Source organism: Taeniopygia guttata, chromosome 34, assembly GCF_048771995.1.
Source record: "Taeniopygia guttata chromosome 34, bTaeGut7.mat, whole genome shotgun sequence".
Lineage (NCBI taxonomy): Eukaryota > Metazoa > Chordata > Aves > Passeriformes > Estrildidae > Taeniopygia > Taeniopygia guttata.
Window position 1 is genome coordinate 2,393,602 of NC_133059.1, and position 27,077 is coordinate 2,420,678.

The 27,077-nt window shown below is 46.3% G+C and overlaps 3 protein-coding genes across 4 annotated transcripts in view; all 3 read left to right on the forward strand.

Annotated features, from left to right (window-relative positions):
- COQ8B (coenzyme Q8B) overlaps positions 1-13,606 on the forward strand; it is a 62,452-nt gene extending 48,846 nt beyond the window's left edge. The window contains exons 11-14 of the mRNA XM_072920975.1: positions 646-753; positions 3,406-3,471; positions 6,186-6,272; positions 13,196-13,606. Coding sequence (XP_072777076.1) covers positions 646-753; positions 3,406-3,471; positions 6,186-6,272; positions 13,196-13,585 — 651 coding nt within the window. The 3' untranslated portion in view covers positions 13,586-13,606. The remainder of the gene's footprint in view (positions 1-645; positions 754-3,405; positions 3,472-6,185; positions 6,273-13,195) is intronic.
- The window catches only part of LOC121468955 (uncharacterized), a 2,238,800-nt gene that overhangs the window by 1,919,811 nt on the left and 291,912 nt on the right, over positions 1-27,077 (forward strand). The gene's annotated exons all lie outside the window — the stretch shown is intronic.
- LOC115492993 (zinc finger protein neuro-d4-like) overlaps positions 21,772-27,077 on the forward strand; it is a 58,027-nt gene continuing 52,721 nt past the window's right edge. The window contains exon 1 of one of the 2 annotated variants that reach the window (XM_072920978.1): positions 21,772-21,911. In XM_072920978.1, coding sequence (XP_072777079.1) covers positions 21,880-21,911 — 32 coding nt within the window. In that variant the 5' untranslated portion in view covers positions 21,772-21,879. The remainder of the gene's footprint in view (positions 21,912-27,077) is intronic. The other variant, XM_072920977.1, reaches the window with a different exon arrangement.

Sequence of the window (27,077 nt, forward strand, 5' to 3'; positions counted from 1 at the left end):
TTTTTATGCGATTTTTTGGCATTTCTGAGGCATTTTTGTTTGTTTTTTTTTAACTGAATTTTTGGGATTTGGAGGAATTTTTGGGGGAAAATTTTGGGATTTTGGGCATTTTTGGGATTTATTTTACGATTTTGGGGCATTTCCTGGAGCTTTTAGGGGATTTTTGGGGGGGATTTTTTGGCATTTCGGAGGCGTTTTTGGGGTTTTTCGAACGGGATTTTTTTGGGGATTTTTTGGGATTTTGAGGAATTTGGGGAATTTTGGGATTTTGGTGAATTTTGGGATTTATTTTATGATTTTGGGGCATTTCCTGGAGCTTTTAGGGGATTTTCGGGGGGGATTTTTTGGCATTTCTGAGGCGTTTTTGGGGTTTTTTTAAACGGGATTTTTTGGGGATTTTTGTGGATTTTTTAGGAATTTGGGGGATTTGGGGGATTTTGGGGCTTTTTGGTGATTTTGGGCATTTCCTGGAGCTTTTAGGGGATTTTTTGGGGGATTTTTTTGGGGTTTGAGAGGGATTTTTTGGCATTTCTGAGCCGTTTTTGAGGTTTTTTGAACGGGATTTTTTTGGGGGATTTTTGGGATTTTGCGGAATTTGTGGAATTTTGGGAATTCTGTCCCAAAATTTAACCCTTTTGTGCCCAGATCTGCACGGAGCTGCTCCGCCTCTGCCTCCAGGAGCTTTTCCAGTTCCGCTTTATGCAAACGGACCCAAATTGGGCCAATTTCCTGTACGACCCCCAGAGCCACCGGGTGAGGAAAAATCCGAATTTTGGGGCATTTTGGGGGGTTTTAGGGGAATTTGGGGGTTTGTGGGGGAATTTTGGGGGGGGGAAATGGGATTTTGGGGGGGAAAAATGGGATTATGGGGGATTTATTTTGGATTTTGGGGGGGAAAAATGGGATCTTGGGGGGGAAAAATGGGATTTTGGGGGATTTATTTTGGATTTTGGGGTGGTTTTGGGGGGATTTTGGGGAATTTTGGGGGATTTTGGGCGGGTTTAGGAAAATTAAAGGGAATTTTGGGGGATTTTGGGGGGAAAAAATGGGATTTTGGGGGAATTTTGGGGGGAAAAATGGGATTTTGGGGGGGAAAAATGGGATTTTGGGGGAATTTTGGGGGGGAAATGGGATTTGGGGGGAATTTTGGGGGGAAAAAATGGGATTTTGGGGGAATTTTGGGGGGGAAAATTGGGATTTTAGGGGAATATTGGGATTTTAGGGGAATTTTCGGGGGAAAAATGGGGTTTTGGGGGAATTTTGTGAGGGAGAAATGGGATTTTGGGATAATTTTAGGGGAATTTTGGGGGGAAAAATGGGATTTTGGGGGGGGAAATGGGATTTTGGGGGATTTATTTTGGATTTTGGTGGGGTTTTGGAGGGATTTTGGTGAATTTTGGGGGATTTTGGGCGGGTTCTGGAAAATTAAAGGGGATTTTGGGGGATTTTGGGGGGAAAATGGGATTTTGGGGGAATTTTGGGGGGAAAAATGGGATTTTTGGGAATTTTGGGGGATTTATTTTGGATTTCGGTGGGGTTTTGGAGGGATTTTGGGGAATTTTGGGGGATTTATTTTGGATTTTGGGGCGGTTTTGGAGGGATTTTGGGGAATTTTGGGGGATTTTGGGGGGTTTTGAGAGAATTAAACGGAATTTTGGGGGATTTGGGGGGATTTTGGGGGGGTTTTAGGAGATTTAGGGGGATTTGGGGGAAATTTGGGATTTTTGGGTGGTTTTGGGGGGGATTTTGTTGAATTGTGGAGGATTTTAGGGAATTTTGGGGGGAATTTGGGGTTTTGAGAGAATTAAAGGGGATTTGGGAGATTTTGGGGGATTTTGGGGAGATTTTGGAGTGGTTTCAGGGGGATTTTTGGGAATTTTAGGAGAATTAAAGAAGATTTTAGGGAATTTTAGGGGAATAAAAGGGAATTTGGGGAATTTTCGGGCAATTAAATGGGATTTTAGGGGTTTTTTGGAGATTTTTGGGGAATTTTGAGTGAATTTTGGAGGATTTGTGGGGAAGTTTGGGGAATTTGGGGAATTTTGGGGGATTTTGGGGGTATTCAAGAGGATTTTGGGGGATTTTGGGGGTTTATTTTGGATTTTTGGGCGGTTTTGGGGAGATTTTGGGGGATTTTAGGATAATTAAAGTGATTTTTAGGGAATTTGGGGGTGAATTTGGGGGATTTTAGGAGAATTAAAGGGTTTTTGAGGGTATTAAAGAAGATTTTGGGTGATTTTGGGGGGTTTGGAAGAAATTTTGGGGGATTTATTTTGGATTTTGGGGGAATTTTGAGGGAATTTTGGGAGATTTGGGGGCGAATTTGGGGGAATTTTAGGGGATTTTATGAGAATTTTGGGAGATTTATTTTGGTTTTTGGGAGAATTTTGGGGGATTTTGGGGCAATTTTGAGAATTTTGGGGATTTTAGGGAATTTGGGGGGATTAAAGGGGATTTTGGGGGGAATTTGGGGGAATTTTGGATTTTGGGGTTGTTTTAGGGGGATTTGGGGAGATTTATTTTAGATTTTGGGAGTATTTGGGGGAGATTTTGGTGAATTTTGGGGATTTTTGGGGGGAATTTTGAGAATTTGGGGGATTTTAGGGAATTTGGGGGGATTAAAGGGGATTTTTGGGGAATTTTGGGGGAATTTTTTGGGAATTTGGGGAAATTTGGGGGGATTTTAGGGGAATTTTGGGAATTTATTTTATATTTTGGGGGAATTTTAGTGAATTTGGGGGGATTTTAGGGGAATTTGGGGGGATTTTGGGGGGATTAAAGGGAATTTGGGGGGAATTTACAGGAATTTTTGGGGAATTTGGGGAAATTTGGGGGGATTTTTGGGGAATTTTGGGAATTTATTTTAGATTTTGGGGGAATTTTAGTGAATTTTGGGGAATTTGGGGGGATTTGGGGGGATTTTTGGGGGATTAAAGGGAATTTTTGGGGAATTTACCGGAATTTTGGGAGAATTTGGGTAAATTTGAGGGGAATTTAAGGGGATTTGGGGAAGTTTTGGGGATTTTGGGGGATTTTGGGGGATTTTGGGGGATTTTGGGGATTTTGGGGGATTTTGGGATTTTGGGGGATTTTGGGGGATTTTGGGGGATTTTGGGGGATTTTGGCTGATTTTGAGGGATTTTGGGGATTTTGGGGGATTTTGGGATTTTGGTGGATTTTGGGGGATTTTGGGGATTTTGGGGGATTTTGGGATTTTGGGGGATTTTGGTGGATTTTGGGGGATTTTGGGGGATTTTGGGATTTTGGGGGATTTTGGGGGATTTTGGGATTTTTGCCTCCCAGATGACGCTGTTGGATTTTGGTGGATTTTGGGGATTTGGGGATTTTGGTGGATTTTGGTGGATTTGGGGGGATTTTGGGGAATTTTGGGATTTTGGCTCCCAGATGACGCTGTTGGATTTTGGGGCGTGTCGGAGCTTCGAGCCGGAATTCAGCGACGGATACCTGGAGGTGGGACGGGAAAATGGGGGAAAAACGGGGGAAAATGGGAAAAAATGGGGAAATTGGGGAAAATGGGAGAAAGTGGGAAAAAAGGGAAAAAAATGGGGAAAAAACCAGGAAAAAGTGGGAAAATAAAGGGAAAAAAGCAGGAAAAAGTGGGAAAATAAAGGGAAAAAAAAACAGGAAAAAGTGGGGAAAAAAGGGGAAAAATGGGAAAAAAAACAGGAAAAAGTGGGGGAAAATGGGGAAAAATGGGAAAAAAAACAGGAAAATTGGGAAAAATGGGAAAAAAAAACGGGAAAAAAAACAGGAAAAAGTGGGGGAAAAAAGGGAAAAATGGAAAAAAAAAGACCAAGGAAAAAGTGGGGGGAAAAAGGGAAAAAAACAAGAAAAAGTGGGGGAAATAAAGGGGAAAAAGCAGGAAAAAGTGGGAAAATAAAGGAAATAAAACAGGAAAAAGTGGGGGGAAAAGGGGAAAAAAAACAGGAAAAAGTGGGGAAAAAAGGGAGAAAATGGGAAAAAAAAACAGGAAAAAGGGGATTTTGGTAAAAAAAACGGGATTTTGGTAGAGAAAAGGGGATTTTGGTAAAAAAGGGGGATTTTGGTACAGAAAAGGGGATTTTGGAAAAAAGAAAAGGGGATTTTGGGAAAAAAGGGGGATTTTGGGAAAAAAAAGGCAATTTTTGCAAAAAAAAGGGGATTTTTGTGAAGAAAAGGGGATTTTGTTTAAAAAAAAAAGGGGGGATTTTGGTGATGAAAAGGGGATTTTGGTAAAAAAAAAAAGGGGATTTTGGAAACGAAAAGGATATTTTGGTAAAAACAAGGCGATTTTGGTAAAGAGAAAAGGGGATTTTGGGTAAAAAAAGGGGGATTTTGGTACAGAAAAGGGGAGTTTGGTAAAAAGAAGAAGGGGGTTTTGGTAAAAAAATGGGATTTTGGGTAAAAATAAAAGGGGATTTTGGCAAAGAAATGGGATTTTGATAAAAAAAAAAGGGGATTTTGGTAAAAAAAAAAGGATTTTGGAAAAAAGGGATTTTGGTAAAAAAGAGGCAATTTTTGCAAAAAAAAAAGGGATTTCGGTAAAGAAAAGGGGATTTTGGTAACAAAAAGGGGATTTTGGTGAAGAAAAGGGGATTTTGGGAAAGAAAAAAGGGGATTATGGTGATGAAAAGGGGATTTTGGTAAAGAAAAGAGGATTTTGGGTAAAAAAAGGAGGATTTTGGTGAAAAAAAGGGGATTTTGGTAAAAAGAAAAGGGGATTTTGGTAAAGAAATGGGGATTTGGGTAAAAAAAGGGGGATTTTGGTAAAAAAAAGGGGGGACTTTGGTTACAAAAAGGGGATCTTGACAAAGAAAAGGGGATTTTGGTAAAAAAAAAGGGGATTTTAGTAAAAAAACCAGGATTTTGGTAAAGAAATGGGATTTTGGTAAAAAAAACGGGGATTTTGGTAAAGAAAAAAGGGGATTTTGGTAAAAATAAATGAGTATTTTGGTACAGAAAAGCGGATTTTGGTTAAAAAAAATGGGGAGTTTTGGTAAAAAAAATTGCGATTTTGGTAAAAAAGGGGGATTTTGGTAAAAAAATGGGGATTTTGGTACACAAAAGGGGAGTTTGGTGAAGAAAAGGGAATTTTGGTAAAAATAAAAGGGGATTTTGGTAAAGAAAAGGATATTTTGATAAAAAGAAAAGGGGATTTTGGTAAAAAAAAAGGGGGATTTTGTTGAAAAAAAAAAGAGGATTTTGGTAAAAAAAGGGGATTTTGGTAAAAAAAATGTGATTTTGGTAAAGAGAAAAGGGGATTTTGGTTAAAAAAAGGGGGATTTCGGTAAGAAAAGGGGGATTTTGGTAACGAAAAAGATATTTTGGTAAAAACAAGGGGATTTTGGTAAAGAGAAAAAGGGGATTTTGGTTTAAAAAAAAGGGATTTTGCTAAAAATAAAAGGGGATTTTGGTGAAGAAAAGGGGATTTGGGTAAAAAAATGGGGGATTTTGGTAAAAAAACGGGGATTTTGGTAAAGAAAAGGGGATTTTAGGTAAAAATAAAAGGGAATTTTTGCAAAAAAAAAGGGGGATTTTGGTGAAAAAAAAAAAGGGGGATATTGGTGAAGAAAAGGGGATTTTGGTAAAGAAAAGGATATTTTGATAAAAAGAAAAGGGGATTTTGGTAAAAAAAAGGGGGGTTTTGTTAAACAGAATAAGGGATTTTGGTAACAAAAATGGGGATTTTGATAACAAAAAGGGGATTTTGGGTAAAAAAAGGGGGATTTTGGTAAAAAAAAAAAGTGGATTTTGGTTTAAAAAAATGGGGATTTTGGTTTAAAAAAAAGGGGGATTTTGGTAACGAAAAGGGGATTTTCGTAAAAAAAAATGGGGTTTTGGTAAAGAAAAGGGGATTTTGGTGAAAAAAGGGGGGATTTTAGTTTAAAAAAACGGGATTTTGGTAAAAAATATAAAAGGGGGATTTTGGAAAAAAAGGGATTTCGGTAAAGAAAAGAGGATTTTGGTAATAACGAAAAAAAGGGGATTTTGGTGAAAATAAAAGGGGATTTTGGTTAAAAAAATGGGATTTTGGTAAAAAGAAAAGAGGATTTTGGAAAAAAAAGGGGGATTTTGATAAAAAAAGGCAATTCTTGCAAAAAAAAAAAAGGATTTTGATAAACAGAAGAGGATTTTGGTTAAAAAACCTTGATTTTGGGTTAAAAAGCGGTGATTTTGGGTCGCAGGTGATCCGTGCGGGCGCCGAGCGCGACGAGCGGCGAATCCTGAGCGCGTCCCGAGAGCTGCAATTCCTCACCGGCCTCGAGTCCCCGGTGAGACACAAATACACCCAAATTTGGGGGGAAAAACACAGTTTTTGGGCAAAAATATCAATTTTGGGGAAAAAAAACCCATTTTGGGGCTAAAAAACTACAATTTGGGGGAAAAAAACTAATTTTGTGGGAAAAAATCCCCTTTTTTCCGGCAAAAAAAATCCCAATTTTGGTTTAAAAAATTCCAATTTTGGGGCAAAATTCACAATTTTGGGGCAGAAAAATCCCCATTTTTGGTCCAAAAAAAATCCCAGTTTTGGTTCAAAAAATTCAGATTTTGAGAAAAAAAAAATTCTATTTTGGAGCTAAAAATCCCCATTTTTGGTCAAAAAAAATCCCAATTTTGGGGAAAAAAAAAATCCAATTTTGGGGCAAAAAATTCAATTTTGGAGGAAAAAAATCCCCATTTTGGGGCAAAAATATCCCAATTTTGGTTTAAAAAATTCCAATTTTGGTGCAAAAAAATTCAATTTTGGAGTATAAAAATCCCCATTTTGGGGCAAAAAAACTCCAATTTTGGGTCAAAAAAATCCCACATTTTGGGCAAAAAATGTCAAATTTTGGGGACAAAACCCCAATTTTAGCGCAAAAAAATCCTCAATTAGAGTAAAAGAAATCTGCATTTTGGGGGGAAAAAGTCCAATTTTAGGGCAAAACCATCAATTTTGGGGAAAAAAAAAACGTTTTGGGGCTAAAAAACTTCAATTTGGGGGAAAAAACTCTAATTTTGTGGGAAAAAATCCCCTTTTTGGGGCAAAAAAATCCAAATTTTGGAGTCAAAACCCCCAATTTTGGAGCAAAAAAAAAAATCCATTTTAGGGCAAAATCCACAATTTTGGGGCAGAAAAACACAAATTTTGGTCAAAAAAATCCCAATTTTGGTTCAAAAAATTCCAATTTTGGGGCAAAAAAATTCAATTTTGTGGCAAAAAAATTCAATTTTGGGGCAAAAAAATCCAAATTTTGGTTCAAAAAATCCAAATTGGGTCAAAAAAATCCCACATTTGGGGCAAAAAATGTCAAATTTTGGGGACAAAACCCCAATTTTGGTGCACAAAAATCCTCAATTTGAGTAAAAGAAATCTGCATTTTGGGGGAAAAAGTCCAATTTTAGGGCAAAACCATCAATTTTGGGGAAAAAAACCCGTTTTAGGGCTAAAAAACTTCAATTTGGGGAAAAAAATTCTAATTTTGTGGGAAAAAATCCCTTTTTTGGGCAAAAAAATCCCAATTTTGGAGTCAAAACCCCCAATTTTGGGGCAAAAAAATAAAATCCATTTTAGGGCAAAATCCACAATTTTGGGGCAGAAAAATCCCCATTTTCGGTCAAAAAAATCCCAATTTTGGGGCAAAAAAATTCCAATTTTGGGGCAAAAAATTCAATTTTGGGGCTAAAAATCCCCATTTTGGGGCAAAAAATCTCCAATTTTGGTTCAAAATACCAATTTTGGGGCAAAAAAAATCAATTTTGGGGAAAAAAAATTCAATTTTGGAGCTAAAAATCCCCATTTTGGGGAAAAAAACCTCCGATTTTGGGTCCAAAACCCCAATTTTGGTGCCAAAAAATCCTCAATTTAAGTAAAAAAAAAATCTACATTTTGGGGGGGAAAAAGTCCAATTTTAGGGCAAAACCATCAATTTTGGGGGAAAAAACACATTTTGGGGCTAAAAAACTTCAATTTGGGGGAAAAAACTCTAATTTTGTGGAAAAAAATCCCTTTTTTGGGGCAAAAAAATCCCAATTTTGGAGTCAAAACCCCCAATTTTGGGGCAAAAAAATAAAATCCAATTTAGGGCAAAATTCACAATTTTGGGGCAGAAAAATCCCAATTTTTGGTCAAAAAAAAAATCCCAATTTTGGTTAAAAAAATTCAAATTTTTGGGAAAAAAAATTCAATTTTGCAGCTAAAAATCCCCATTTTGGGGCAAAAAAATTCCAATTTTGGTTCAAAAAATTCCAATTTTGGGGGAAAAAAATCCATTTTGGGGCAAAAAAATCTCCCAATTTTGGGTCCAAAACCCCAATTTGGGTCAAAAAAATCCCACATTTGGGGCAAAAAATGTCAAATTTTGGGGACAAAACCCCAATTTTAGCGCAAAAAAATCCTCAATTAGAGTAAAAGAAATCTACATTTTGGGGGGGAAAAGTCCAATTTTAGGGCAAAACCATCAATTTTGGGGAAAAAAAAAACGTTTTGGGGCTAAAAAACTTCAATTTGGGGGAAAAAACTCTAATTTTGTGGGAAAAAATCCCCTTTTTGGGGCAAAAAAATCCAAATTTTGGAGTCAAAACCCCCAATTTTGGAGCAAAAAAAAAAATCCATTTTAGGGCAAAATCCACAATTTTGGGGCAGAAAAACACAAATTTTGGTCAAAAAAATCCCAATTTTGGTTCAAAAAATTCCAATTTTGGGGCAAAAAAATTCAATTTTGTGGCAAAAAAATTCAATTTTGGGGCAAAAAAATCCAAATTTTGGTTCAAAAAATCCAAATTGGGTCAAAAAAATCCCACATTTGGGGCAAAAAATGTCAAATTTTGGGGACAAAACCCCAATTTTGGTGCACAAAAATCCTCAATTTGAGTAAAAGAAATCTGCATTTTGGGGGAAAAAGTCCAATTTTAGGGCAAAACCATCAATTTTGGGGAAAAAAACCCGTTTTAGGGCTAAAAAACTTCAATTTGGGGAAAAAAATTCTAATTTTGTGGGAAAAAATCCCTTTTTTGGGCAAAAAAAATTCCCAATTTTGGAGTCAAAACCCCCAATTTTGGGGCAAAAAAATAAAATCCATTTTAGGGCAAAATCCACAATTTTGGGGCAGAAAAATCCCCATTTTCGGTCAAAAAAATCCCAATTTTGGGGCAAAAAAATTCCAATTTTGGGGCAAAAAATTCAATTTTGGGGCTAAAAATCCCCATTTTGGGGCAAAAAATCTCCAATTTTGGTTCAAAATACCAATTTTGGGGCAAAAAAAATCAATTTTGGGGAAAAAAAATTCAATTTTGGAGCTAAAAATCCCCATTTTGGGGAAAAAAAACTCCGATTTTGGGTCCAAAACCCCAATTTTGGTGCCAAAAAATCCTCAATTTAAGTAAAAAAAAAATCTACATTTTGGGGGGGAAAAAGTCCAATTTTAGGGCAAAACCATCAATTTTTGGGAAAAAAAACGTTTTGGGGCTAAAAAACTTCAATTTGGGGGAAAAAAACTCTGATTTTGTGGGAAAAAATCCCCTTTTTGAGGCAAAAAAATCCCAATTTTGGAGTCAAAATTTTCAGTTTTGGGGCAAAAAAAAAAAATCAATTTTAGGGCAAAATTCACAATTTTGGGGCAGAAAAATCCCCATTTTTGGTCAAAAAAAATCCCAATTTTGGTTCAAAAAATTCCAATTTTGGTTCAAAAAATTCCAATTTTGGGGAAAAAAAAATTTCAATTTTGGGGAAAAAAAAATTCAATTTTGGGGCTAAAAATCCCCATTTTGGGGCAAAAAAAAATTCCAATTTTGGAGTCAAAACCCCCAATTTTGGAGCAAAAAAAAACTCCATTTTAGGGCAAAATCCACAATTTTGGGGCAGAAAAATCCCCAATTTGGATCAAAAAAAAATCCCAATTTTAGTTCAAATAATTCCAATTTTGGGGCAAAAAAATTCAATTTTGGAGGTAAAAATCTCCATTTTGGGGCAAAAAAATCCCAATTTTGGTTAAAAAAATCCCAATTTTGGGGAAAAAAAAATTCAATTTTGGGGCAAAAAAATCCCAATTTTGGGGCAAAAAAATCCCAATTTTGGGTCCAAAACCCCAATTTGGGTCCAAAAAATTCCACGTTTGGGGCAAAAAATGTCAAATTTTGGGGACAAAACCCCAATTTTGGCGCAAAAAAATCCTCAATTTGAGTAAAAGAAATCTACATTTTGGGGGGAAAAAGTCCAATTTTAGGGCAAAAACATCAATTTTGGGGAAAAAAACGTTTTGGGGCTAAAAAACTTCAATTTGGGGAAAAAAACTCTGATTTTGTGGAAAAAATCCCTTTTTTGGGGAAAAAAAATCCCAATTTTGGAGTCAAAACCCCCAATTTTGGGGCAAAAAAATAAAATCCATTTTAGGGCAAAATCCTCAATTTTGGGGCAGAAAAATCACCATTTTTGGTCAAAAAAATCCCAATTTTGGTTCAAAAAATTCCAATTTTGGGGAAAAAAATTCAATTTTGGAGGTAAAAATCCCCATTTTGGGGCCAAAAATCTCCAATTTTAGGGCAAAAACCCCAATTTTCAGGCAAACCCCCAATTTTGGGTCCAAAAATGTGAAATTTTGGGGCAAAAAATCCTCATTTTAGGGCAAAACCCCTCCAATTTTGGAGCAAAAAAATCTCAATTTTGGGGCAAAAATTCCCAATTTTGGGGCTAAAAAAAACTCCCATTTTGGAGTCAAAAACCACAATTGTGGGGCAAAAAACTCAATTTTGGGTGAGAACCCCAATTTTGGGGGAAAAACTCAGTTTTGGGACAAAAAACACTTTTTGGGGCAAAAAAATCCCTGTTTTGGGAAAAAAAAAAAAAAAACAAACAAATTTGGGATCCAAAACCCTCAATTTTGGGGCAAAAATTCCCAATTTTGGGGCAAAAGCCATGAAATTTTGGAGTCAAAAATCCCAATTTTGGGGCCAAAAACCGCCAATTTTAGGGCAAAAACCCCAAATTTCAGGCAAACCCCCAATTTTGGGGCCAAAAATGTGAAATTTTGGGGCAAAAATCCTCATTTTAGGGCAAAACCCCTCCAATTTTGGAGCAAAAAATCCCATTTTTGGGGCAAAAATTCCCAATTTTGGGGCAAAAAAATCCATTTTGGGGCAAAAAAATCCATTTGGGGCCTTTTCCCTTCCCCCATTTTGGGCCCCCAACCCCAAATTTTGGGGTTTTCACCCCAATTTTTGGGGTTTCTGCCAAATTTTGGGGTTTTTCACACCAAATTTTGAGGGTTTTGCCCCAATTTTGGGATCCTTTGTGCCAAATTTTGGGGTTTCTCACCCAAATTTTATTTTTCTCTCCCAAATTTTGGATTTTTCCCCCCAATTTTGGGGTTCGTCATCCCAATTTTGGTCCTTTCACCCCAAATTTTGGGGTTTCCCCCCCAATTTTGGCTTCTCCACACCAAATTTTGAGGTTTCCCCCCCAATTTTAGGGTTTTTCACACCAAATTTTGGGTTCCTCACCCCAATTTTGTTCATTTCACTCAAATTTTGGGGTTTTCCCCCAATTTTGGGTTTTTCCCCCAAAATTTTGTGGTTTTTCACACCAAATTTTTTTGTTTTCCCTCCCAATTTTGGGTATTTTCACACCAAATTTTGGGGTTTTTCACACCAAATTTTTGAGTTTTCCCTCCCGATTTTGGGGTTTCCCGCCAAATTTTGGGGTTTTTCCCCTAAATTTTGGGGTTTTTCTCCCCAAATTTTTAAGTTTTCCCTCCCAATTTTGGGCTTTCCCCCCAAATTTTGCGGTTCTTCACGCGAAATTTTGGGGTTCTTCAGGCCAAATTTTTGAGTTTTCCCCCCAAATTTTGGGATTTCGCCCCCAATTTTGAGTTTTCCCCCCAAATTTTTGGGGTTTCCCCCCAAATTTTGGGGTTCTTCACGCCAAATTTTTGATTTTTCCCCCCAATTTTGGGATTTCTCAACCCAATTTTGGTCTTTCCCCCCAAATTTTGGGGTTCTTGACGCCAAATTTTGGGGTTCTTCATGCCAAATTTTGGGGTTCTTTGTGCCAAATTTTTGAGTTTTCCCTCCCAATTTTTGGGGTTTTCCCCTAAATTTTGGGGTTTTCACCCTGATTTTGGGATTTCTCACCCCAATTTTGGGGTTCCCCCCAAATTTTGGGGTTTTTCATGCCAAATTTTTGGGCTTTCCCCCCAAATTTAGGGGTTTTCCCCAATTTTGGGCTTTTGCCCCCAATTTTTTGAGTTTTTCCCCCAATTTTGGGGTTTTTCCCCCAAATTTTGGGGTTGTTCCCCCCAAATTTTTGGGTTTTCCCCCCAAATTTTGCTTCCCCCCATCCCCCAATTTCAGCCCATGGCATTTCTCCACGTCTAGTCCGTGCACCCCCAAATTTTGGGGTTCATCTCCACAATTTTGGCGTTTCTCATCCCAACTTTTGCCTCTCTTACCACAATTTTGGCGTTTCCCCCAAATTTTGGGGTTTCCCCCTGAATTTTGGGGTTTTCCCCCCAGTTTTTGAGTTTTCCCTCCCAGTTTCGGGGTTTTCCCTCCCCAAATTTTTGAGTTTTCCCTCCCAATTTTGGGCTTTTCACCCCAAACTTTGGGGGTTTTTCACACCAATTTTGGGGTTTTCCCCCCAAATTTTTGAGTTTTCTCTCCAATTTTGGGATTTCTCACCCCAATTTTGGTCTTTCCCCCCAAATTTTGGGGTTCTTGATGCCAAATTTTGGGGTTCTTCACTCCAAATTTTTGAGTTTCGCCTCCCAGTTTTGAGGGTTTTCCCCCCAAATTTTGGGGTTCTTCATGCCAAATTTTTGAGGTTTTCCTTCCAATTTTGGGGTTTTCTGTCCCAATTTTGGGGTTTTCCCCCCAAATTTTGGGGTTCTTCATGCCAAATTTTTGAGTTTTACCTCCCAATTTTGGGCTTTCCCTCCAAATTTTGGGGTTCTTTGTGCCAAATTTTGGGGTTTTTCACACTAAATTTTTGAGTTTTCCCTCCCAATTTTGGGCTTTCTCCCCAAATTTTGGGGTTCTTCACGCCAAATTTTTGAGTTTTCCCTCCCAATTTTTGGGGGTTTTTCCCCCAAATTTTGGGGTTTTTCCCCCCAAACTTTTGCGTTTTCCCTCCCAATTTTGGGGTTTCCCCCCAAATTTTGGGTTTTTTCCCCCAAATTTTTGCTTTTACCCCAAATTTCCCTTTTTCCCCCCAAATTCCCAGGCCCTGGAGTCGCTCCACGTCCGGGCGGTGCTGCTGCTGGCCGAGCCCTTTTGGGGGGCTCAGCCCTTCGATTTCGGGGTGCAGGGGACGGCGCGGGGGGTGCGGGAGCTGCTCCCCCAAATTTTGGGGGGTCGCCTGGGGCCGCCCCCCGAGCCCAGCTACGCCCTGCACCGAAAACTCGGGGGGCTCCTCCTCACCTGCGCCCACCTGGGGGGACGCGTGCGCTGCCGGGAGCTGCTGCTGCGCCTCCTGCACCCCCAAATGCACCCCAAAAATGCACCCCCAAACCCGGGGGGGCACCCCAAAAATGCACCCCCAAATCCGGGGGGACACCCCAAAAATGCACCCCCAAATCCGGGGGGGCACCCCAAAAATCCTGGGACGAAATAAAGGGGGTTTTGAGCCCAAAATTCCATCTGGGATTGGGGTTTTGGGGTTCTGAGTTTGGGGTTTTGGGGTTCTGGGTTTGGGGTTTTGGGGTTCTGGGTTTGGGGTTTGGGGGTTTGGGGGGTTCGGAGTGAATTTGGGGTGGGGGGACCCCAAAAACGCACCCCCAAATCCGGGGGGGCACCCCGAAAATCCTGGGGCGAAATAAAGGCGGTTTTGAGTCCGAAATTCCATTTGGGTTTGGGGTTTTGGGGTTCTGGGTTTGGGGTTTGGGGTTTGGGGTTTGGGGTTCTGGGTTTGGGGGTTCAGAGTGAATTTGGGGTGGGGGGAACCCCAAAAACCCGACCCCAACCGCCGGGGCACCCCCAAATCCGGGGGGGCACCCCAAAAATCCTGGGGCGAAATAAAGGCGGTTTTGAGCCCAAAATTCCATCTGGATTTGGGGTTTTGGGGTTCTGGGTTTGGGGTTCTGGGTTTGGGGTTTTGGGGTTCTGGGTTTGGGGGGTTCAGAGTGAATTTGGGGTGGGGGGGACCCCAAAAACGCACCCCCAAATCCGGGGGGACACCCCAAAAATCCTGGGGCGAAATAAAGGCGGTTTTGAGTCCAAAATTCGGATGGGTTTGGGGTTTTGGGGTTCTGGGTTCTGGAATTTTGGGGTTCTGGCATTTGGGGGGTTTGGAGTGAATTTGGGGTGGGGGGACCCCAAAAATCGGGGGGCACCCTGAGAATCCCGGAGAGCAATAAAGGCGGGTTTGAGCCCAAAATTCCATCTGGGTTTGGGGTTTTGGGGTTCTGGGTTTGGGGTTTTGGGGTTCTGGGTTTGGGGTTCTGGATTTGGGGGGTTCAGAGTGAATTTGGGGTGGGGGGACCCCAAAAACCCGACCCCAACCGCCGGGGCACCCCCAAATCCGGGGGGACACCCCAAAAATCCCGGAGATCAATAAAGGGGATTTGAGCCCAAAATTCCGGCTGGGTTTGGGGTTTTGGGGTTCTGGGTTTGGGGTTTTGGGGTTCTGGGTTTGGGGTTTTGGGGTTCTGGGTTTGGGGTTCTGGATTTGGGGGGTTCAGAGTGAATTTGGGGTGGGGGGGACCCCAAAAACCGGGGGGCACCCCAAAAATCCTGGGGCGAAATAAAGGCGGTTTTGAGCCCAAAATTCCATCTGGGTTTGGGTTTTGGGGTTCTGGGATTGGGTTTTGGGGTTCTGGGTTTGGGGTTCTGGATTTGGGGGGTTCAGAGTGAATTTGGGGTGGGGGAACCCCAAAAAACAGGGGGAGAACTCTGAAATTTGGGATAGAAGCCCCAGGCTCAATAAAGGGGGTTTTGAGCCCAAAATTCGGCTGAGTTTGGGTTTTGGGGTTCTGGGTTTGGGATTTGGGGTTTTGGGGTTTGGAGATTTGGGGTTCTGGATTGGGGCGGGGGAGATTTGGGGGGTTCAGAGTGAATTTGGGGGGGGGGGAGCCCCAAAATTTGGGGGGAATCCCAAAATTCGGGGCAGAGACCCCAGATTCAATAACGGGGGATTGAGCCCCAAAATCAGTTTTGGGGTTCTGGGTTTGGGGTTCTGGGTTTGGGGTTTTGGGTTTGGGGTTTTGGGTTTTGGGGTTCTGGGTTTCGGGGGTTCAGAGGGAATTTTGGGGTTGGGGACCCCCAAAATGCCAGGGAGGACCCCCAGGGAGAGGTCCCAAAAAAGAGGGGTTCGACCCCAAAATTCCGGCTGGGTTTGGGGTTTTGGGGTTCTGGGTTTGGGGTTCTGGATTTGGGGGGTTCAGAGTGAATTTGGGGGGAGGAACCCCAAAAACCGGGGGGAGAACTCTGAAATTTGGGGTAGAAGCCCCAGGCTCAATAAAGGGGGATTGAGCCCCAAAATCGGTTTTGGTGTTTTGGGGTTCTGGGTTTGGGGTTTTGGGGTTCTGGGTTTGGGGTTTTGGGGTTCTGGATTGTGGAGGGGGAGATTTGGGGGGTTCAGAGTGAATTTGGGGAGGGGGGCACCCCAAAAACCCGACCCCAACCGCCGGGGCACCCCCAAATCCGGGGGGACACCCCAAAAATCCTGGGGCGAAATAAAGGCGGTTTTGAGCCCAAAATTCCGGATGGTTTTGGGGTTTTGGGGTTCTGGGTTTGGGGTTTTGGGGTTCTGGGTTTGGGGTTTTGGGGTTCTGGGTTTGGGGTTCTGGATTTGGGGGTTCAGAGTGAATTTGGGGGGGAGGAACCCCAAAAAACGGGGGAGAACTCTGAAATTTGGGGTAGAAGCCCCGGGCTCAATAAAGGGGGATTGAGCCCCAAAATCGGTTTTGGGGTTTTTGGGGTTCTGGATTTGGGGTTGGGGCGATTTGGGGGTTCAGGGGGAATTTTGGGGTTCTCTCCCCATTTTCCCGTTTTTTTCCCCATTTCCCCCGATTTTTTTCCCCATTTTTTTTCCAAAATTCCCGGATTTTTCCCGTTTTCCACAAATTCCCATTTTTTCCCCACGTTTTTCCCAAATTCCCACATTTCCTCCCCATTTTCCCCGGGTTTTTTCCTATTTTTTCCCTGTTCTTCCCAAATTCCCATTTTTCTCCCATTTTTCCCAAATTCCTGCTTTTTCTCCCCATTTTCCCCGGGTTTTTCCCACTTCTTTCACTTCTTTTCCCATTTTCCCTGAGACTTTTCCCATTTTTTCCCATTTTTTCCCATTTTCCCTCAGACTTTTCCCATTTTTTCCCATTTTCCCTGAGGCTTTTCCCATTTTTCCCCAAATCCTGGGGGTTTTTCCCAGTTTTTCCTGTTTTTTCCCCATTCTCCCCAAATTCCATTTTTTTCCCCCCAAATTCCTGTTTTCTTCCCCATTTTTACCAAATTCCCAAATTCTCCCCCCATTTTTTCCGTTTTTCTCCCATTTTCCCCAAATTTCTGGGGTTTTTTTCCTATTTTCCCAAAATTCTCAGATTTTTTTCCCATTTCCCCCCCAAATTCCCATTTTTCCCTCCATTTTTTCCAAATTTTCGAGTTTTACTCCCCGTTTTCCCCGGATTTTTTTTTCCCATTTTTCCCTCAAATTCGAAGCTTTTCCCTGTTTTCCTCAAATTCCCATTTTTTTCTCCCCATTTTTCCCAAATTCCCAGTTTTTCTCCCCATTTCCCAGCATTTTTTTTCCTGTCTCCCCCAGTTTTTTCCCCATTTTTCTCAATTTTTCCCAATTTCCCCCAAATTCTCGTTTTTTCCCCCCATTTTCCCTGTTTTTTTTCCATTTTTCCCCCATTTTTCCCAAATTCCCATTTTTTCCCATTTTCCCCCCAAATTCCCGATTTTTTCCCCATTTTCCCCAAATTCCTGCTTTTTATCCCCGTTTTCCCTGGTTTTTTCCCATTTTCCAACCATTTTTCCAATTTCCCCCCATTTTCCCCAAATTCCCAGTTTTTCTCCCCATTTTTCCTGCTTTTTTTCCTATTTCCCCCCATTTTTTCCCCAAATTCCCGCATTTTCTCCCCATTTTTTCCCAATTTTCCCCCGTTTCTCCCCAAATTCCCATTTTTTTCCTTTTCCCTCCCCAAAATTCCCATTTTTCCCCCATTTTTTCCCAAATTCCCAGTTTTTCTCCCCGTTTTCCCCCGTTTTTTCCCCACTTTTTTCCTAATTCCCCCAGTTTTTCCAAAATTCCTGGGTTTTCTCCCTGTTTTTTTCCCATTTTCCGCCCATTTTTCCCAATTTCCCCCCATTTTTCCCAAATTCTCAATTTTTCTCCCCATTTTTTCTGCATTTTTTCCTATTTTCCCCCATTTTTTCCCAAATTCCCGCATTTTCCCCCGTTTTTCCCCGATTTCCCCCCCATTTTTCCCAAATTCCCGTTTTTTCTCCCCGTTTTTCCCGCCCCTCCCCCCTCCGCCGTTGCCATGGCAACCGCGCCCCTCCCCCCCTTAAAGGGGCCGCGCGGCCGGGGGCGGGAATTTGGGGCGAATTTGGGGAATTTTGGGCAATTTGGGGGATTTTGGGGAATTTTGGGGGGATTTTGGGGGATTTTGGGGGGATTTGGGGGAGATTTGGGGATTTTGGGGGGATTTTGGGGAGATTTTTGGGGGGAATTTGGGGGATTTGGGGATTTTGGGGGGATTTTGGGGGAGATTTTTGGGGGCATTTGGGGATTTTGGGGGGATTTTTGGGGATTTGGGGGAGATTTTTGGGGGATTTGGGGAGATTTGGGTGAGATTTTTGAGGGGATTTGGGGATTTTTGGGGGGGATTTTGGGAATTTTTGGGGATTTGGGGCGATTTGGGGGAGATTTTTGGGGACATTTGGGGATTTTGGGGGATTTTTGGGGGATTTTTGGGGATTTGGGGGGACTTGGGGGAGATTTTTGGGGGCATTTGGGGATTTTGGCGGATTTTGGGGGGATTTTTGGGGATTTTGGACGATTTGGGGGAGATTTTTGGGAGGATTTGGGGATTTTGGGGGATTTTTGGGGATTTTGGGGGAGATTTTTGGCAGGATTTGGGGATTTTGGGGGATTTTGGGGGAGATTTTTGGGGGGAATTTGGGGGATTTGGGGGAATTTTGGGGGGATTTTGGGGATTTTTGGGGGGATTTGGGGGATTTTGGGGGATTTGGGGGAGATTTTTGGGGGGATTTGGGGATTTTGGGGGATTTTAAAGGGATTTTGAGGTGATTTGGGGGTAATTTGGGAGATTTTGGGAGTCTGTGAGCGGATTTGGGGGATTTTTGGGGATTTTTGGGGATTTGGGGGAGATTTTTGGGAGGAATTGGGGATTTTGGGGGATTTTGGGGGGGATTTGGGGGTATTTTGGGGAATTTTGGGTAGATTTTTGGGGGCATTTGGGGATTTTGGGGGATTTTGGGGGGATTTTCGGTGATTTAGGACGATTTGGGGGAGATTTTTGGGGGGAATTTGGGGAATTTTGGGGGGATTTGCGGTTTCTGGGGGGGCTGTGAGGGGATTTTGGGGGAGATTTTTGAGGCGATTTGGTGATTTATGAGGGATTTGGGGGGAATTTTGGGGAAATTTGGGGTTTTGGGGGGTGTTTAGGGGGAATTTGGGGAAATTTTGGGGTTTATGGGGGATTTTGGGGAGATTTTGGGGGTTTGGGGGGGGTTGTGGTGCCTGGGAGGGTTTGGGGTACCTGGGGGGGGTCTCGGGTTAAATTTTGAGGGATTTCGGGGAGATTTGGGGATTTTGGGGTCTCGGAGGGGATTTTGGGGAGATTTTGGGGGGTCTCGGGGGGGATTTTGGGGCGGTTTGGGGGGATTTGGGGAGTTTTGGGGGGTCTCCGGGGGGATTTCGGGGCGGTTTGAGGAGATTTTGGGGGTCTGGGAGGGTTCATGAGGGGATTTTGGGGCGGTTTGGGGGGATTTGGGGGGTTTTGGGGGTGAATTTGGGGTGTTCTCAGGGGATTTGGTGGATTTTGGTGAGAATTTGGGGAATTTGTGGTGGGTTTTGGCGGGTTTGGGGGATTTTGGGTGGATTTGGGGATATTTCGAGGGGATTTGGGGCGGATTTTGGGGGAGATTTTGGGGGATTTGTGGCGGATTTTGGCGGGTTTGGGAGGATTTGGGGTGGATTTCGGTGATATTTTGAGGTAAATTTGGTATTTCTGGGGAGGATTTGTGGGGTTTTGATGGGTTTTGGTGCGAATTTGGGGGATTTGGGGCGGATTTTGGCGGGTTTGGGGGATTTTTGGTGGATTTGGGGGATATTTCGAGGGGATTTTGGGGGATTTTGTTGAGAATTTGGGGTGGATTTTGGCGGGTTTGGGGGATTTTGGGTGGATTTTGGTGAGAATTTGGGGGATTTGGGGCGGATTTTGGCGGGTTTGGGAGGATTTGGGGCGGATTTCTGTGATATTTTGAGGTAAATTTGGTATTTTCGGGGATGATTTGGGGGGTTTTGATGGATTTTGGAGAGAATTTGGGGGATTTGGGGCGAATTTGAGCGGGTTTGGGGGATTTTGGGTGAATTTGGGGGATATTTCGAGGGGATTTTGGGATGATTTGGGTGGGATTTGGGGTGGATTTTGGCGGGTTTGGGAGGATTTGGAGCGGATTTCTGTGATATTTTGAGGGAATTTTGGTATTTTCGGGGAGGATTTGGGCGGTTTCGATGGATTTTGGGAGAATTTGGAGGTTTTGGGTGGGATTTGGGGTGGATTTTGTTGAGATTTTAGGGGATTTGGGGCGGATTTTGGCGGGTTTGGGAGGATTTGGGGCGGATTTTGGCGGGTTTGGGGGATTTTTGGTGGATTTGGGGGATATTTCGAGGGGATTTTGGGGGATTTTGTTGAGAATTTGGGGTATTTGGGGTGGATTTTGGCGGGTTTGGGGGATATTTCGAGGGGATTTTGGTGAGATTTTGGCGGATTTGGGGCGAATTTTGCCGGGTTTGGGAGGATTTGGGGCAGATTTCTGTGATATTTTGAGGTAAATTTGGTATTTTCGGGGATGATTTGCGGGATTTTGATGGATTTTGGTGCGAATTTGGCCGATTTTGGGGCCCCCCGCCCCTCATAGCACTGACAGGAGTTAGCCCCGCCCCTTTTCCGCCCCTTTGATGATTGACACCTCCCTCAGCCAATCAGCGGCGCGCGCGGGGCACGCCGGGAGTTGTAGTCCCGCCGCCCCTCCGCCATTGCCCCTTTCCCCTCCCCCCCGCCCGGGGGTCTCGGGGGGGATTTTGGGGCGGTTTGGGGGGATTTGGGGAGTTTTGGGGGGTCTCCGGGGGGATTTCGGGGCAGTTTGAGGAGATTTTGGGGGTCTGGGAGGGTTCATGAGGGGATTTTGGGACGGTTTGGGGGGTTTTGGGGGTTTTGGGGGTGAATTTGGGGTGTTCTCAGGGAATTTGGTGGATTTTGGTGAGAATTTGGGGGATTTGGGGCGGATTTTGGCGGGTTTGGGGGATTTTGGGTGGATTTTGGGGATATTTCGAGGGGATTTGGGGAGTTTTTGTTTAGGATTTGGGGGATTTTGGGTGGATTTTGGTGAGATTTTGGGGGATTTGGGGCGGATTTTGGCGGGTTTGGGAGGATTTGGGGCGGATTTTGGTGAGATTTTGGAGGATTTGGGGCGGATTTTGCCGGGTTTGGGAGGATTTTGGGCCTATTTCGATGAGATTTTGAGGTAAATTTGGTATTTTCGGGTAGGATTTGGGTGGTTTTGATGCATTTTGGTGCGAATTTGGCCGATTTTGGGGCTCCCCGCCCCTCATAGCACTGACAGGAGTTAGCCCCGCCCCTTTCCCCGCCCCTTTAGATGATTGACACCTCCCTCAGCCAATCAGCGGCGCGCGCGGGGCACGCCGGGAGTTGTAGTCCCGCCGCCCCTCCGCCATTGCCCCTTTCCCCTCCCCCCCGCCCGGTACCGGGGGGCACCGGCGGAGCGGGGCGGGGGGGGAGGGGCGGGGCGGGCGGGGGTCTCGGAGGGGATTTTGGGGCGGTTTGGGGGGATTTGGGCAGTTTTGGGGGGTCTCCGGGGGGATTTCGGGGCGGTTTGAGGAGATTTTGGGGGTCTGGGAGGGTTCATGAGGGGATTTTGGGGCGGTTTGGGGGGATTTGGGGGGATTTTGGGGGGATTTTGGGGGGTTTTGGGGGTGAATTTGGGGTGTTCTCAGGGGATTTGGGGGATTTTGGTGAGAATTTGGGGGATTTGGGGCGGATTTTGGCGGGTTTGGGGTATTTTGGGTGGATTTGGGGGATATTTCGAGGGGATTTTGGGAGGTTTTGGGGGATTTGGGGTGAATTTTGCCGGGTTTGGGAGGATTTGGGATGTATTTTAGTGAGATTTTGAGGTAAATTTGGTATTTTTGGCGATGATTTGGGTGGTTTTGACGGATTTTGGGGAGAATTTGGGGGATTTGGGGCGGATTTTGGCGGGTTTGGGAGGAATTGGGGCGGATTTCTGTGATATTTTGAGGTAAATTTGGTATTTTCAGGGAGGATTTGCGGGATTTTGATGAATTTTGGTGCGAATTTGGCCGATTTTGGGGCCCCCCGCCCCTCATAGCACTGACAGGAGTTAGCCCCGCCCCTTTCCCCGCCCCTTTAGCTGATTGACACCTCCCTCAGCCAATCAGCGGCGCGCGCGGGGCACGCCGGGAGTTGTAGTCCCGCCGCCCCTCCGCCATTGCCCCTTTCCCCTCCCCCCCGCCCGGTACCGGGGGGCACCGGCGGAGCGGGGCGGGGGGGGGAGGGGCGGGGCGGGCGGGGGTCTCGGGGGGGATTTTGGGGCGGTTTGGGGGGATTTGGGGAGGGCAGCGGGGGAGGGGAGGGGGGGTTCAGCCCCGCCGCCCCCTCCCCGAGCGCGGAGCGGCGCAAAATGGCCACGGCGCTGCACAAACCCCTCAAATGGTGAGCGCGGCACCGGGACACCGGCACCGGGACACCGGGACACCGCCCCGGCACCGGCACCGCCCCGGCACCGCCCCGGCACCGGCCACGGCACCGGCGCGGCGGCGGCGGGGGCGGGGTGGGAACCGGTGCCGGTACCGGGAGGGGTTCGGTGTACCGGTACCGGGAGGGGATGGGGGAACCGGTACCGGGAGGGGATGGGGGTACCGGTACCGGGAGGGGATGGGGATACCGGCACCGGTGATGGGAGGGGATGGAGACCCCCGGTACCGGTGGTTGGACAGGATGGAGGCTCCGGTACCGGCACCGGGAGGGGATGGGAGCCCCGTTACCGGTGATGGAAAGGGGATGGAAGACCACCGGTACCGGCACCGGGAGGGGATGGGGGTACCGGTACCGGTACCGGGAGGGGATGGGGGTACCGTTACCGGTGATGGGAGGGGATGGGAACCCCGGTACCGGGGATGGGAGGGGATGGGAGACCCCCGGTACCGGCACCGGGAGGGGATGGGAGACCACCGGTACCGGCACCGGGAGGGGATGGGGGTCCGGTACCGGTACCGGGAGGGGATGGGGGTACCGGTACCGGCACTGGGAGGGGATGGGAGCCCCGGTACCGGTACCGGGAGGGGATGGGGACCCGGTACCGGCAGAAACGGAGCCGTGGCTCTGCTGGGGAGGGACCCACCGGGAGCCGAGACCCGGTACCGGCAGGGAGGGACCCGGTACCGGGATGGGGACCCGGTACCGGGATCTGATCCGGTACCGGCGGGGTCCCAGTCCGGGTTCTGATCCCGGTTCTGATCCGGTTCTGATCCCAATCCCATCCCAGTCCCGGTTCTGATCCGGTTCTGATCCGGTTCTGATCTCAATCCCATCCCAGTCCCGGTTCTGATCCGGTTCTGATCCGGTTCTGATCCCAATCCCATCCCAGTCCCGGTTCTGATCCGGTTCTGATCCCGGTTCTGATCCGGTTCTGACCCGGACCCTCCATTCCCGGTGATCCCGGTCCCGGTTCTGACCCGGTTCTGACCCGGACCCTCCATCCCCTGTGATCCCGGTCCCGGTTCTGATCCCTGTCCTGGTCCCGGTCCCGGTTCTGGTCCCTGTCCCGGTCCCAGGTCTGATTCCAATCCCGGTTCCGGCTCCATCCCATTCCAATCCCGGCCCCAATCCCAGTCCCAGTCCCAGTTCTGGTTCTGGTCCTGGTCCCAGTTCTGATCCGGTCCCAGTCCTGATCCCAGTCCCAATACTGGTCCCAGTCCCAATCCCGGTTCTGATCCCAATCCCAGTCCCGGTCCCAATCCCATTCCCAATCCCAGTCTCAATTCCAATCTTGGTCCCTGGCCCGGTTCTGGCCCCAGTCCCGGTTCTGATCCCAATCCCGGTCCTGGTCCAACTCCCGGTTCTGATCCCGGTCCCAGTCCCAATCCCGGTCCCAATCCCATTCCCAATCCCGGTTCTGATCCTGATCCCAATCCCAGTCCCAAACCTGGTCCCAGTCCCGGTTCTGATCCCGGTCCCGGTCCTGGTGCCGGTCCCAGTCCCAATGCCGGTTCTGATCCGGTCCCAGTTCTGACCCGGTCCCAGTTCTGGTCCCAGTCCCAATCCTGGTCCCAATCCTGGTTCTGATCCTGATCCCAAACTTGATCCCAATCCCAGTTCTGATCCCGGTCCCAGTCCCAGTCCCAGTCCCGGTTCTGATCCCGTTCCCAGTCCCAATCCTGGTCCCAATTCCGTTCCCGATCCCAAACCTGATCCCGGTCCCGGTTCTGATCCCGGTCCCAGTACCAGTTCCAATCCCATTCCCAATCCTGGTCCCAGTCCCAGTTCTAATCCTGGACCCAATCCCGGTCCCAGTCCCGGTCCCGTTCCCGGTTCTGATCCTGGTCCCAAACCTGGTCCCAGTCCCGGTCCCGATCCCAATCCCAGTTCCAATCCTGATTCCAGTCTTGGTCCCCATCCCGGTTCAGGCCCCAGTCCCGGTTCTGATCCCGGTCCCAAACTTGATCCCAATCCCGGTCCCAGTCCCGGTCCCAATCCCGGTCCAAATCCCAGTTCTGATCATGATCCCAAACCTGATCCTGGTCCCGGTTCTGATCCCGGTCCCAATCCCAGTTCTGATCCTGATCCCAAACCTGATCCTAATCCTGGTTCTGATCCAGGTCCCAGTCCCAATCCCGGTTCTGATCCAGATCCCAATCCTGGTCCAACTCCCGGTTCTGATCCCGGTCCCAGTCCCAATCCTGGTCCCAGTTCTGTTCCCAATCCCGGTTCTGATCCTGATCCCAATCCCAGTCCCAAACCTGATCCCAATCCCGGTTCTAATCCCGGTCTCAATCCCGGTTCTGATCCCAATCCCGATCCATGTCCCAGTCCCGTTCCCAGTTTTGATCCCGGTCCCAAACCTGGTCCCGGTTCTGATCCCAGTGCCAGTCCCAGTCCCAATTCTGATCCCGGTTCCAATCCCAGTCCCAGTCCTGGTCCCAGTCCCAATCCCTGTCCCGGTTCTGATCCCAGTCCATATCCCGGTTCTGATCCCAGTCCCAGTCCCGATCCCGGTTCTGATCCCGGTCCCAGTCCCGATCCATGTCCCAGTCCCGGTCCCAATCCCAATCCCGTTCCAGTCCTGATTCCAATCTTGGTCCCCATCCCGGTTCTGGTCCCAATCCCGGTTCTGATCCCGATCCCAAACCTGATCCCGGTCCCGGTTCTGATCCCGGTCCCAGTCCCAGTCCCGGTTCCAATCCCGGTTCTGATCCCAATCCCGGTTCTGATCCTGATCCCAAACCTGATCCTGGTCCCGGTTCTGATCCCGGTCCCAATCCTGGTTCTGATCCCGGTCCTGGTCCCAATCCCGGTTCTGATCCCAGTCCCAAACCTGGTCCCAATCCCGGTTCTAATCCCGGTCCCGGTTCTAATCCTGGTCCCAGTCCCAATCCCAGTTCTGATCCCGGTCCCGGTCCAGGTTCCGATCCGGGATTTTGGGGTGTCCCGGGGGATTTTGGGAATCCCCGGGGCGATTTTGGGGTGTTTTGGGCTGATTTGGGGGATTTTGGGGCGGATTTTGATGTGGATTTGGGGTGGATTTCGTGGATTTTGGGGAGGATTTTGTGAAGGATTTTGGGGCAGATTTTGGGGTGGATTTTGGGGCGTATTTTGGGGCCAATTTTGGGAAAGAATTTGGGGCGAATTTTGGGACGGATTTTGGGGCGGATTTTGGGGCGGATTTTGAGGTGGATTTGGGGTTAATTTTGAGGCGGATTTTGGGGCGGATTTTGGGGGGATTTTGGGGAGAATTTTGGGGCGGATTTTGGGGGGATTTTGGGGCAGATTTTGGGGCGGACTTTGAGGAGGATTTCGGAGCGGATTTTGGGGAGGATTTTGGGGAGGATTTTGGGGCAGATTTTGGGCAGATTTTGAGGCAGATTTTAGGGCGGATTTTGTGGGGATTTCGGGACGTATTTTGGGTTGGATTTTGGGGCGATTTTGGGGCGGATTTTGGGGTGTATTTTGGGGGGATTTTTAGGGCGGATTTTGGGGAGGATTTTGGGGGGATTTTGGGGCGTAATTCACGGATTTTTGGGTGGATTTTGGGTTGGATTTTGGGTTGGATTTTGGGGGGATTTTGGGACAGATTTTGGGTTGGATTTTGGGGAAGATTTTGGGGCGGATTTTGGGTTGGATTTTGGGGCAGATTTTGGGGAGGATTTTGGGGAAGATTTTGGGGCGGATTTTGGGGGGATTTTGGGGGGATTTTAGGGAAGATTTTTGGGAGGATTTTGGGGCGGATTTTGGGGCGGATTTTGAGGTGGATTTTGGGGCGGATTTGGGGAGGATTTTGGGGCGGATTTTGGGGTGAATTTTGGGGCGGATTTTGGGGCGGATTTTGGGGCAGATTTTGGGGAGGATTTTGGGGCAGATTTTTCGGAGGACTTTGGGGCGGATTTTGGGGGGATTTTGGGGCGGATTTTGGGGCGGATTTTGATGTGGACTTTGCGGTTGATTTTTGGGTTGATTTTGTGGCAGATTTTGGGGAGGATTTTGGGTTGGATTTTGGGGCGTATTTTGGGGAGGATTTTGGGGCAGATTTTGGGGAGGATTTTGGGGAGGATTTTGGGCTGGATTTTGGGGGTATTTTGGGGCCATTTTGGGGCTGGTTTTGCGGGAATTTCAGGGCGCATTTTGAGGCGGATTTTGGGGCATATTTTGGGGGGATTTTGGGGGGATTTTGGGGCGTATTTCGGGCTGGATTTTCGGGAGGATTTTGGGGGTATTTTGGGTGGATTTTGGGGCGTAGTTCACTGATTTTTGGGTGGATTTTGGGGGGATTTTGGGGCGTATTTTGGGTTGGATTTTGGGGCAGATTTTGGGACGGATTTTGGGGCAGATTTTGAGGCAGATTTTGGGGCTCATTTTGGGTTGGATTTTGGGGCAGATTTTGGGGCGGATTTTGGGGCTGATTTTGGGGTGGATTTTTGGGAGGATTTTGGGGGGACTTTGGGGCAGATTTTGGGGAGGATTTTGGGGGGATTTCGGGGCGTATTTTGATGTGGATTTTGGGGGTATTTTGGGGGTATTTTGGGTTGGATTTTGGGGCGTAGTTCACGGATTTTGGGGCGGATTTTGGGGGTATTTTGTGGCAGATTTTGGGGAGGATTTAGAGGCGGATGTGGGGAGGATTCTGGGGGGATTTTGGGGAGGATTTTGGGAGGATTTTGGGGCGTATGTGAGGGAGGATTTTGGGGGGATTTTGGGGCGCATTTTGGGTTGGATTTTGGGGCGTAGTTCATGGATTTTCAGGAGCATTTTGGGGGGATTTTGGGGCGGGTTTTGGGGCGGATTTTGGGGCTGATTTTGGGGGGATTTTGGGGCGTAGTTCACGGATTTTGGGGTGGATTTTGAGGCGGATTTTTGGGTGGATTTTGGGGGTATTTTGGGGGTATTTTGGGTTGGATTTTGGGGGGATTTTGGGGGTATTTTGGGGGTATTTCGGGGCGTATTTTGGGCTGGATTTTGGGGTGGATTTTGGGGCGAATTTTGAGGCAGATTTTGAGGCAGATTTTGGGGTTGATTTTGAGGTGGATTTTGGGGAGGATTTTGGGGCAGATTTTGGGGCGTATGTGAGGGAGGATTTTGGGGGGATTTCGGGGCGCATTTTGGGTT